At 42.0% G+C, this 12763-nt stretch overlaps 1 protein-coding gene across 1 annotated transcript; it reads left to right on the top strand.

Annotated features, from left to right (window-relative positions):
- Nucleotides 1–224: 224 nt before the first annotated feature.
- Nucleotides 225–12517, top strand: c6h11orf24 (chromosome 6 C11orf24 homolog). The gene is made up of 3 exons (XM_076733696.1): nt 225–343; nt 4181–4546; nt 7495–12517. Exons 2-3 carry the CDS (start codon nt 4378–4380, stop codon nt 8562–8564), a joined length of 1239 nt encoding a protein of 412 aa, XP_076589811.1. The 5' UTR covers nt 225–343; nt 4181–4377; the 3' UTR covers nt 8565–12517.
- Nucleotides 12518–12763: the final 246 nt, after the last annotated feature.

Raw genomic sequence — 12763 nt, forward strand, 5'->3', positions numbered from 1 at the left:
AAATCATCTGAAAAAAGATCGTTCTAATTCTGAAATAGATGAATATCTCCACATTCTTCTTCTTCTTCTTCTTCTTCTTCTTCTTCTTCTTATTATTATTATTATTATTATTATTATTATTATTATTATTATTATTATTATTATTATTATTATTCAGACTGCTGCAAGAGCAGGCTTTTTAATCGTGAACTGCAGAGGGCAAGAATACGCCAATGATGCGTCGACGCTACCAGAAATAAAGCTGAAGAAGAAGAAGCTTACACCTTACTTACAGGAAGTGTTGAATTCAGCCTGGATATTTGTTTGTGCTTGTGCTCAACAAATCAATCGCAACACATCGATGGTGAGTCTCCGAAATCACAGTCGCAATTAGTATGTTAGTGGTTGCTTTAGCCAACATTATCCAGATAAGAAAATGACTTGTTAGCCGTACAGCCAAACATTTTTGACGTTAACTGTCTTCGCTGTTAAGGGGGATATATCATTTCTTCATTTAACGTTAACTCCGTCAAATCCATCCTGTTCACTGGTATTTTCACTCAAGTTAGCTGTAGCTTTTTAAACAGTTTTCACTCACCGTGAACTTAGCTGGTCAGGGCGTTATGTTAGCAGTTTGCGTTTTAACTGTCTTAGTTACATGTTAGTTCACGTCGTTAGCAGTAAGTGTTGGTCCAGTGTGAGCTTTGGGGTGACCCAACCTGAACTAAAGTTAGCGCTGGAGACTTTCATAATGACAATCTTTGACTTGGCCTAATGTTAGCGTCAGTATTCTACAAATCCATTTACTCTGTTGATTTGTTGTTCCTTCGCTTATTGACCCAGCACATACACACATACCAACTCGTTGCCTTAACATCGTGAGAGCTGGGTATTCTGTTCAGTGTCATGTTAGCACGCTGCGGACCAAACAACGCATTAGCTGTTTAGCTAGTTAAATTCGTAGCGTGTCAAAGCTTCACATAGTGCTCCCTGGCTTTGGCTTATAGTGTATGTGAAAACAAATGTTTGATTAACGACAAAATATTTATCGAAATAAAATTATGTGTTGTTTTATATTTAAAAAATGTCTCAAAGTCTTCTTCGGTGAAGCGTTAAATAGGCAACGTTAAACAGCCAGATTTTTGAATGGAGTTTGGTTCAGAGGCTTTCTCATATTCATCCAAACTTCAGCGCTGACAGTCAGCGGAGGCAGACGACGTGTTTTCCGTTTCCACCCAAACTTCTCTCCACGTTGGCATCTGAATTGACCTTTGAGTACCTGCTGTTGACATGAAGGGCTGGACGCTATGCAAAGCGTAGTGCTGAAGCTCAGTGAAACCTGTCCTTGTCCTACTGTGAGACCCCAGTGCTTTTAATAACTGGGTGTTTCATATTAAATGCATAATCCCTATTTGTAAATTCAGTTCTAAATTAATTTAATAATCAAAAGATGACTTTGAGACCTGTGTCTACCAGTGGTGGATGTAGAAAACTTAAGGGGGCAGCAAGAAGTTTTTTAAAGCTGGCACAGGAAAGTGGTGGGTGGGCTTCCCGTAATAAAAATGCATTTTAGTTCAATGCTGAAGACCCAAAGGTTAAAGGCCAGAACACACACAGATCTTCAGGGCGAACTTGACTAATCTTGGTCTCAAGTGGTCAAGTCTACAAATATGCTAACATTTGGGCCTTGTGGCCTTCATCAGAGTATGGAGGAAAATGGAAGTCATGTCATCTACAGACAGTTGGCAGGTGATTGGCTTAAAGGACTTCATGGTCATTAAAGATATACTACGCAGGAATCCTCACTGACTGTAAACAGTTTTGGTGCTGTGTCTGCCATTTTCGTAGCTTCCTTTTACCGCTCCTGGTTGCTACCTTTTTGTAAAGTCTTGACCTCAACTGTGAGCTGGGGGCCACAGCAAAATATACAGTAAACAAGAAAACACACACAGAGGGCAACGTCTCTGCAGATAAATACACCGACACACATTTTTAGTGACTCAAGACATCAGTGTGGTGAAATGATAGACACCAAAGCAGTGGCCCTCATGACCGGCTCGATTTGATGTCCGTGCAGAAATGATAAGCTACAACAACAAAGAAGTCTTTTAAAGCTGCGTGACAGGCGGATTACAGGCCGCAGTGCAAACAGTGCTCACAGCAATAAGAAACTCAAACAGTGTTCTTCTTGACGTACTCACTCACTGCATGTGAAGCTGATATTTTGTTAACCATTTTTAGTTGGGTGTCTATCAGTGAAATACACCAATGTACTGGAGTTTTTTTTTTTTTTTTTGTTCAACAATGAAAAGGATTTCCTTTCACTACAGACAAATGTTTGCTGTCACGTGTTTAGCTCTGACACCAATTCACGGCCCTGCAGGTGGTGATATGAGCCGTGTAAGTGGTAGGTTTCAGCACAATCAACAGCGGCTGTTTGATTGGTGTTCAGGAACTCAAGTGCTCCTTGTAAAAAGGGCTTTATGGCCCTGAAATGTAGTTGTGATTTGAATATTGCTCAACAAAGAAATTGTCAATAAGAATGCTTTCTCTAAAGATTAAGATTGTTGGCAAATGTACAAATGCAAATTGAATTCAGTATTCACTTCATGCTTCACTCAACATTTTATCTTGTTCTGACTGCAGCATGTAGAAGTGTCATTTAAAGGCATTATTGCTGCCTTTTCATTTCCATTTAACACTTCAGTACAAGATGTTCCAGGCTTCCATAACTTGAACCTGGAGCAAAATAACACTGGCAGCTCATTTCTTTCCATTTATGTAAATTCATCCGCTTGTGGAAAACGTTTCAGACTTTTTCATAAAATGAATATTAATGACTGGTGCCCCTGCCTCTGCTGCACCGTCTGAGACTTGCCCTGCTCTGACACTAGATGGCGGTCATTCGTCACTGTCGGCTTGTGGACTTGAAGCTTTCTGTCCGCTGTAAAAAGCCTTGAACCAAACTCCTCTCTACCTAATTCGTTGTTTACATTTTATAGTAAAAGGCTGAATGCAGTTTTGTTTGCAGTAATTTGCAATCATGTGGGATCATGAGTTGTTTTTTTTTTACCTAAATAAACACTGACATGGTTTTCAATTGGAAAAATACTTTTTTTTGTTTTTACTTGAGAGAGACTGTGCTTGCCTTGATAAGACCTAATCAAACTATTTAACATGTTCTGGAAAGTCTCAATAATGCAAAGACGGTCATAATTGAACTTTTGTTTTTCCACTCTTCACTCCTTGAATCACAGTGGATGCACCTGCAGTTGGGCTTCTTTGACACTGATAAATGGAAATCTTAACCTTTTAAAATCATTAGTCATTAGTTGCAGCCCTGCTGATGTGAGGTGTGTGCCACTGCATTGAACTTAATTCTTAATTGTTGGTGATGTTGTTGTGGAGCACTTTGTTGTTAAATGTGTTTTTAATTGCAGTGTCATTTGTGGTGGTATTTGTCTGACAGGTGCCGCAGACACACAGAGAATTTCTGAAAGGGCAATAAATGTAAATCACTAACAAACTCACCATTATGTGTGTATCAAACATTGATATATCTTATTCCTCTGTGCTACAGAGCTCCATTGTTGTCAAAAAGCTAATAAAAACACATCAGTGAGCCACACTGTTCTGCTGAGTGACATGTTCCTTCATGACCATGAACACGCACGCACGCACGCACGCACGCACGCACGCACGCACGCACACACACTGTAGTTTATTTTGACTCAATCCCACATACACCGTCCTGCTGCCCCAAATATTCCAAAACTCAGTAGAGCACAAAATGTGGATCAGTCCGCTGCTGAAAATAGTCCCCAACAAATTCACCATTTCCTCCTGTTTGAGTTACGTTTGTTAAAAAACATTTGTTTTAATTAAACTATATATTTGTGATGTGTTTTCAAAGATTTAGGTCTTCATTAGGGATTAGTGGACCTGGAGCTGAATGCCACAGGTTGAGAGATAGACCAGCGCGTTCTTTAGTTTTTGATTATAGCAAAGAAAATACCAGACTTATTCCTTTTAAAGGGTTGCTGTTCACGTCTCTGCAAGTGAAAATTCATAACGAGTTGAAATGCACTGAAAACAACAGCTATGTAGAAGGTTAGAAACTCTAAAACACAAAAGCATCTCTTCCCTCTATCTAACGGCTGCTGTTGATGTGTGCTTGTGTTGGTGTTTATGTCTTGTGTAGATCCAGAAAGTGGATGCTGCCTTCACTGCCTCCGGGTGTCCATCCTCCCATTTCAACTGACCCCCAACTGTGTGTGCGTGCAAGTTAATAGTGTGTTTGTGTGTGTACATTCACTGGAGGCCTATGTGAGTGTGTTGCCATAAGGTAGTGTGTGTGTGTGTGTGTGTGTGTGTGTGTGTCACCCCCCCCAGCCCACCATGTCCCTGTATCCCTTGAAGCTCCAGCTGAGTCCATCGGTGTGTCTTCACCTCCTCTGCCTGCTGCTGCTCCTCACCGAATCCTCCTCCACAGTACCTAAAAAGGAGCCGGTCACGGCCAACCCACTAACCCCGCTCAGCACAACACAAGCTAACTGCTCCACTGCATGTGAGTACGAATCAGGATTCATTCATAAAGGAGCTGTGGCGACACGATACAGCTGTAGACAGAATTGCCTTTACAGATATGTAAGTACTTTTACTTTGAGTGTGCTTGGCTCTTTATATAGTCGAGTGGCATCAGGAAGTAACCACAGTCCCCTGCTATGCATCTATTTGCATATATTCACACTCATACAACCCAACATAAACACGACCACGGTCGAAACAAAAGATGCAGCTGCCTTTCACTCAAGCGCAAAAGCTATTAACTGACAGGTTGTTTTAAAGCTGGAGTAATATTTCCAGTGTTTAAGCTGCATTCACACACGGTGTTAGGAGTCCCACCATAGATACATATGGTGCAGGTTTTGATTTATAGTTCAGTGTGGGATTTTACTGTTTACTATCACCACTGCAACTTTAAATGAGTGTATCATATGTGATCTGAATTGTATCGGCCACACAAACTGTAATATGAGTGGTAGTGGGATGGTCTGCCTTGTTTTGACTGCTGAACATGAAACTGTTCTGTCATGTTTACATTGTGTCATGCATTGTGATAGCTTTGCATGACATGCAAACACCCAAACTTACAGTGTAACCTAAGAGCCCTGCGCACGTGACCACCGGGTACAGCATAATGCTGAAGTGTAAATCAGTCTTAGCTTCAGTGAGGTACAATGACTCAACTCCAGCTATGTATGTAAACAGAGAGTCAAGGAAGCAAATAAGAAAAATGTAAAATAAGTTGCTAATGTAAGAGCAAATTTGAAATACCATCGCAACAAAGACAGGAGCAGGGAAGCAAGTGAATGCAAGGTAAACCTCTTGTAGTGCTCAGGTAGTGCACATGAATACAAGCTTAAGAGGCATAGATCTCAAATATGCTTTCCAGTCTTTTGTGATGCAGACTGTTTTCAGTTGCTGTTTACTGAACTGAATTGAACGGTTAAACTGAGCTACAGACTGTTTGCTTGTCCATATCAAGCTAATTTAGCATCGTTTTCCCCAGCGACAGTGGTGGGCAGTTAAAAGAAGCTGGTGGCAAAGCCTAACTTGTGATTGTGTTTTCTCTGCGAGTGTTTCACTTCTCATGGCAGTTACTGTGTAACAGTACATGCATTCATCCTGAACTGTACAGGACGTTTGGTTCAAAATGCGACCTTCTCAGTTCTGTACACCCTGTGACCCAAACAATTACTGTACACTATTTATGTCTACTACTCACACGTGTGGAACAGAAGTGCTCGAGCGCAAGTTTTATCTGGAAAGTTTTGGCTGTGCACCAGTTATTGTCGACCAGCTGTAGTATTCTAGTCGACTTAGCCCAGTTAGCCAGATTGTGTAAGCTTATGTAGTGTTACTGCCTTCCAAACACAAAGTAGAGCCCAGAGCTGGAGGATCGCCTCATGGCATGTACATCCACTCCATGGGAGCATTATTATTATTAGGACATCCTTCATCTGTATGTCCTTCCTGCAGCTGTCACCGTTATATGAAGAACTGCATGCATGTTTCTGCCTCTGGGACATGAACATGCTTGTATCTGGAACCCAGAGTTAACAGGTTCATGGTAGCAGTTACTCGGGGTCACCAGGCTCAGAGAGGCTCGGATACCCAAAAGGAGCCGTCTCTCTTGTTGAACTCGCGTCATGGTACAGGCCTGTGGTCACACATGTATATGTGTATGTGTTTGTTATCGTTGAAAGGTAACATAAACTGGCCTGTTTTGTACCCACTTCCCCTGATCACATCAAGATAATGTAGACTCCTGACAAACACCAGGTCTAAATTGAAAGCCCACATAAGCAAAAGCAGCATGTGCTGGACGCACAGCTTTCTGATCTTTTTTTTTTAGTTTGTTCGTGTTCGCGTTTGTCACTGCTAACTCTACTGTTGACCTGGGAGGGGCTGTCGACCGTACACCAGGCTGCACAGAAAATCTACGTGTTTACATGCACTGTAACCATGGGTCTGTTCCAGAATGCAGGTTCAACAAACCCTGACTTAAACCCTGAACTCCTCGGTTTTTGAGCGGCCCGTCAGAGTTCATTCACTCAGCTCTGAATAGGTTCACGCTGCGCTAAGCAAGTGCGTTGTGAATGGAGAAAAAAAACCATGATCATCATGGAGCTCCGATGTTTCAGTTCACTATGGCAATGGCCAAAGAAAGAGCAGAACCTCCACAAGTGTTCATCACAACTATTCATTCAACATGGTTCCTCAGACAGAGTTAATGCGTTCCTCTTTAGAAGCCATTCAGAAACAAGTGATCGTTTGTGAATTTAACATAACTAGGGTTCATGTTAACACTCTGCTCTCAAACACAACTAGGACTGTGTTTTTATGAAAACTGAAGCTCTGTGGTGATGAACAGAGGCTGATGTCACTATTTTACCAGACGGTGCTTGAGAGTATAATCTGCCTGGTATGTCAGTTTGTCAAATCCAGCATAAAAATCACACAAAACAAGCACAAGAACACTGTGTCTGACCCCACCCACTCCGCACAGTGATGTTCAGCCTCTTTTTATTCCTCTGAGGACTTCAGACACCATGAAATTAAACCTGCCATTGGCACCTAGTGTATCTGCAGAAGATAGTAAATATGTGGGTGTGGATAAGTGATGTGTCTCCCCCTTCATGTTTTATGTTCAGTACTGTTGCTTTTATTATTTTTTTTTAAGTTGCCGGTCTTGTTTTGTCTTATGGTTGGTTGCTTTGTGATGTGTGCTGCTGGTTTTGTGATGTGTGCTCTTGTGTTGTTGCTCTGTGCCGTTTATTTGTTCATTTATCAGTTTTAATAGTTCCATGGAAGAGGCCAATTCATGCTCAGCAAGTATGTGAATTAGATTTATAACATTGTTTTAGATATTTTTGTGTTTTACTCAATTGTGTTTTAATATGTAATATAATTAACTGAACAAAATCATTCATTAAATTTTGTGTTCCCCAGGTGATAATGATGGTGTCAGAGAAAATGCAACAGATTCCTCAGAGACACAACCACAGAAGAATTTGAACTCTCTCTCAGTCAACCATGAATTAAATGACACTGTAGCATCCTTAATCCCACCCAACCAATCCACAGGAGGATCTAATTCATCCACAGCCTCACTATCCAATCAGCCAGCATCACAGGACCATCCGCTTCCATTACCAGCGACAGAGACTCAGCATGCAGCTAATGTCACAGGCTTGTCCGCACAGGCTGCTCATGATGGATCCATTACCAGCACTGGTAATATTACATCCACAACTGCAGATCCTGTTGGGAATGTACATGCAACCCCTGTACTGGTGACTTCTACGACCACGACACCACCACCGTCTACTACAACAACCACAATGTCACCACCGTCTACTACAGCAACCACAATGTCACCAACGTCTAATCCCACTACCACAATCACAACAACATCTACTACAACAACTAAAACAGTGCCAACATCTACAGCACCAACATCCGCAGTACCAACATCTGCAGCACCAACATCTGCAGTACCAACATCTGCGGCACCAACATCTGCAGCACCAACATCTGCAGCACCAACATCTACAGCAGCAGCAACAACGGCAACAACGGCAACAACGGCGGCGGCGGCACCACCACCACCACCGACGCGCCCTGCAACAACTGTAAAAGCAACAGTCACAACTGTTGCTGTCACTACAACCACAGGTATAAAGAAGTCACCTCCACCATCATCAGCAGCCACACCACAGCCACCAGTTCAGACCACCCCTTTACCCAAAGGGCCTGTTAACAGTACCATCACCCCCGCCAGTCACGATGAGCTGGTTCCCTCTGGAACAAGGGGTGCAGTGATAGAGGTAGCTGGGGCTGCTCTGACCAGGCAGCTGGTGGATACAGCGTCTTTACTGGCCGTCCTGCTCTTCGGCCTGCTCTTCTTCTTGGTCACAGTGGCTGTGTTCGTCACACAGGCGTATGAGAGCTACAGGAGGAAGGACTACACCCAGGTGGACTACCTGATCAACGGCATGTACACAGACTCTGGGGTGTGAGGGTGGAAAGGGCTAAGCACAACTCTTGAGATTGTTTTTGCACTTGGAGACAGAGACCGTAGAATAGAAGACTGACCAGATGGTATCACGGTGGTCCTGTGAATTCACACGGCGATCCAGTGCCGCTGTTAGACAGTTCAGGGAGAAGGAATGGACTAAACTGACCAAGAGCTCGCTGAACTGACTCTAAAGCGGTCACTGATCTGTTTCTGCCATAACTCTTCCACTTAACGCTTTGTTCTTTCCTCCGTCTTTCTTTGATGGTTTGAATGTGAAGATTTTGGCCAAATGTTGAACACTATTAATAGAGGTTACCTGGATGTAACTCCAGTTCTATGAGTACATGTAGCCCTTTGATGGGCTTCGCTAGAGTAAGCCACACAATCTCCTCCACACGGCTGGTCAGTCCAGCTGTAGTTGGTTCCAGGTTGGACCAATCAGAATGCTTCCAATGTGACAGAAAGCTCAACAGGTGACCCAGTCAATTGAGGTGTCTTTTTTTTTTTTTTTTTTTTTTTTTTCCTGGATGAAAAAAAATCTGTCAAATGATTTGAGTTATTGTCCCTTTGCAGATGAATGTAGTCACACACGTCGAGCGCTCAGAAGGACGAGGGCTGATACTTTTTCCAAAAGTCGAAGTGATTCAAGTTCATTTGTACACATGCGTATACTTTAATGCACTTTCTACCACGTTCTCATGTCCACATTTCAAATACAAAGTCGCAGCCCTGCTAAGGACCAAAGCCTGTTTGAGAATACGAAGCCTGAGATGTGACTTTCATTTTGTAGTAATGAACTAATCACTTATTACACATGAAAAAAAATCACAAAAGTTTTAAACAGCAAATTGAAAAAAAAGTCTTCTTTAAAAACGTCAGTTCGTGCAAAACACATGAAACAGTCACACGTCACATCAGTGGGCTATTAACTGTAAGTCATGCGGTTTAGGAGTATATGATCACATCGAATAGGTTCTCAATGTTTTTCTCCAAATTAATATGTTTTTGAGAAAACTGAATTGAATGAAAAATGAACAAAACGTATTTATTTGCGATTTTGTTTTGCACGTTTAATCATTTTGTCTGATGTAATCCATGTGATCACTTTACATACAGTTTTTCCATACGTTTGCCATTTGGGAAAGTATCCCTCTCAATACGATGACATTTTCACTAATGCAGCAGCCTAAGTCCAGGGCTTTAACTTCTCACCTTGCTGCGGTGATGTAGACGTGTACTCCAGGACACTGTGACATCACTGTTGCCTGCGGTTACAGGAAACCACAACACAAACAAACCTAAGCAGCCAGATGATCACACAGGTCGGAGTAAACAGACCTTTTTGTTTTTCCTGTGCAGTCAGGGATTATTGGCAGAGTCAGGATTTCTGGCTCAGCTTCACCCTCCTCCAAGATGCATGGCGAAGGGGAAAATCTCCAGCAACACTTTTGTTTGAACATTTCAGATTCTGCCCGCTTTGAGTTTGACCTCCACATAAAGTGGTTTAGATAATCTGGATAAGCCGTTGGCTCTTTTACAGCCTCTCTGCCTGAATGCAGTTGCCTTGGTGAGCAAAGTGTAACTATAACGGATTAAAAAGAAGACAACAGAAACCTACTAAAATAAGATGCAGCTTCTAAAACATATCTTTAAGTTGAATAATCCTTAAAAATGTGGCTTTCTGACAAAATACCAGTCTAACCAATAGCAGGAGCATGAAAAAGATCTGACCTGACTGACTTTACAGCATAGAGCTGAACGTGAAGCAGCCTGCTCCATACTGAAATCAAAAGTAAATAAACATGGGAGGAAATGTTTCCTCAGAAAGACATTAGGATTTTAGACAGGTACTCCTGCCAACTGAGTACAGTGGGAGATGCATTTCCTGCTTTTCCCCAGATGTGGCCTGGTGTGTTGAAGCCTGATGCTGGTGTGTCTGGGCCAGCGTATACGCACACTGTGCTGTCTGGTTTAGTCGGTAGGCCAGAGACACAGACCACCATGTCATCTTATTCAGGTCATCAAGTTGATGATTTTTTTCTTCATCTGTCAGTCTGTTAACGCTGACTCTGTGCTTTTCTGCCGCGTGCTCGTTATGGCCAGCGGAGGCTTTGTTCACTCAGTCTGTTTGTTTGGATGGCAGCGGCTTCGCTCGGTGATGACGTTAAAGAAGGAGACGTATTAAAACAAACTGCCTCATTCAATTCACACTGAGACGTAATAAAACCCATCCCGCTTACGTTTGTGACACCCCTTTCAGGAACACGATCAGCCATTTCAAAGATTTCACATCAGGCAGAGCAGAACAGAACGGTCTCATTTGTGCCCGTTACTAAAGCAGCTGTGCTTCCCCGCCCTCATGCAAACATGGTGCAGCTGCTGGAAATAATCATACATCACTTTTAGAGTCCAAACGGTGAGGAAACGTCTGGAGGTAACCAAGGAGAGCGCTGCTGTCAAGACAACAGGTTAACCTACGTGAAATATGACTGACGGTGATGGTCTGTGCGGAGCGGCTCACGTGGCGCTAATAGCATTTCATCTTTTGTTGATTTTGTTTCACATATCTCCTCGTTTCATGATATTTTAGGAGATTGTTTGCTGTAAAACCTGCAGTCACAGGACGTGAGGAAATGCAGTTAGTTCATTGTTTACATGGTCCAGAGTATTTTTAGTAAACTCAGCACAAAGCTGGGGAACGGTAAACAAACGTGACAGGAATACACTTCAATACTAACGGTTGCAAAGCTGTCATGTATGTGAAAAATAGTTTTAAAAACCAGGCTCCCATACGACAATAGGAGGATTTTTGCACTTTCCCCGCTTCTCGTCTTTGTGCTCGGCTGGGCTGGCTGCATCCTCGGCCTGTCTCACTGAAGATGAAACTCTCCCTGTGGGTAACAGCAAAACAGACCTTTTCCCAGATTCTGGACTGTTTCTGTAAGATTCATTTCAAAGTCTGTAGTTTTGCTTTCATTCTATTCCATTTACTTTCACTGATGTCAGTGGCAATTCAGATTGTTTTCAATCTTCATTGTTTTTGCACACGTCCTGCAGTGCATCATGGGAACAGGGGCATACTAGATTACTTATTTCAATTCATTTTCTATTTTTGCTCACAGTGAATGTATTTCTGAATGCTCAGCTATTTTGAATATTAGATCGTACGTCTTGCGCATTAATCCACTGTCTGCACTGTCCATGTCCACCCTGTGGGTTATATTCAGTCCGTAAACATTGTTTTTCTAGCTTGACGTGTGCCTCACTGTGCATGTTCTCATGTTTTTGTTCAGATCTTTAATGTGTCACTGATGAACATGGATCTTAAGCCATTCTTTGTTTATTTTTAATGCTTCATGGAGAAGTCTCATCATTCCTGGAGACATTGCGTTCACTCTGAGTTATCACTGAAATATTGACTTCCATTTCATATTTTTGTGTCTCCTATGTTGTGTGTTATCTTAATTATGGGCTATATCATTTCACAAAGTGATGAACACATTCTCAAACATGAACATTATATGATATTAAGAATTATGGACAGAACAATATGAACGGTACAGTATATGATGATATTGAGGATTATTGACCGAGCTCCTTACATTTTTTTTTCCCCGCAGTCCTTGAAATTTGTTCTCGATGGTTTTGCAATGCATTTGCATTGAGAGCAAAGTCTTGAGAGCGATGCCAGAGGTCAGTATCCAGGCTACAGGCTGAAGTACAGTTGCCTTTTCTCTTTTCTTGACCAGTTTGTATTAGCTTTCTTCTTCCGGGGGTTCATGGTTGATGGACAATCGCCAAATAGTCACTGAAGCACATTATTGTATGATAAAGCCAAGGGAAACATAAAGCCATTATCAATATGAGACTGAAAGAACGACTTGAACTGTAGAGGATTCATGGGTGGATGTGAACGCTTGCACAGCAGATGTTTTCAAATAAAAAAATAATGTTTGTGTTAATTGTGGGTTTGTGCAGTATGTGAAATGCATTAGATATTGACCGGCAGGTTTGACAGCAGTCTGTTTTTCTAGTGGCTCTGCCAGCTTTGTTTTCATTTGTTTAAAATCTGTGAAGCTGATGTCAAACCATAACTGTTTTTTTTTTTCTTGTTGGAGAAGCAAATCCTCTAAAATAGTACATGAAAAACGCCTGTTTTTAGAAATGCAGAGAACATTCAGATTTGGCAGGAGGCCATCG

Source organism: Chaetodon auriga, chromosome 6 (genome assembly GCF_051107435.1).
Source record: "Chaetodon auriga isolate fChaAug3 chromosome 6, fChaAug3.hap1, whole genome shotgun sequence".
Lineage (NCBI taxonomy): Eukaryota > Metazoa > Chordata > Actinopteri > Chaetodontiformes > Chaetodontidae > Chaetodon > Chaetodon auriga.

Coding starts and splice junctions, on each gene's coding strand:
- c6h11orf24 (XM_076733696.1), top strand. CDS start 4,378: ATGTCCCTGTATCCCTTGAAGCTCCAGCTGAGTCCATCGGTGTGTCTT. Junction 4,547..7,494: donor AGCTAACTGCTCCACTGCAT/GTGAGTACGAAT, acceptor TGTGTTCCCCAG/GTGATAATGATGGTGTCAGA.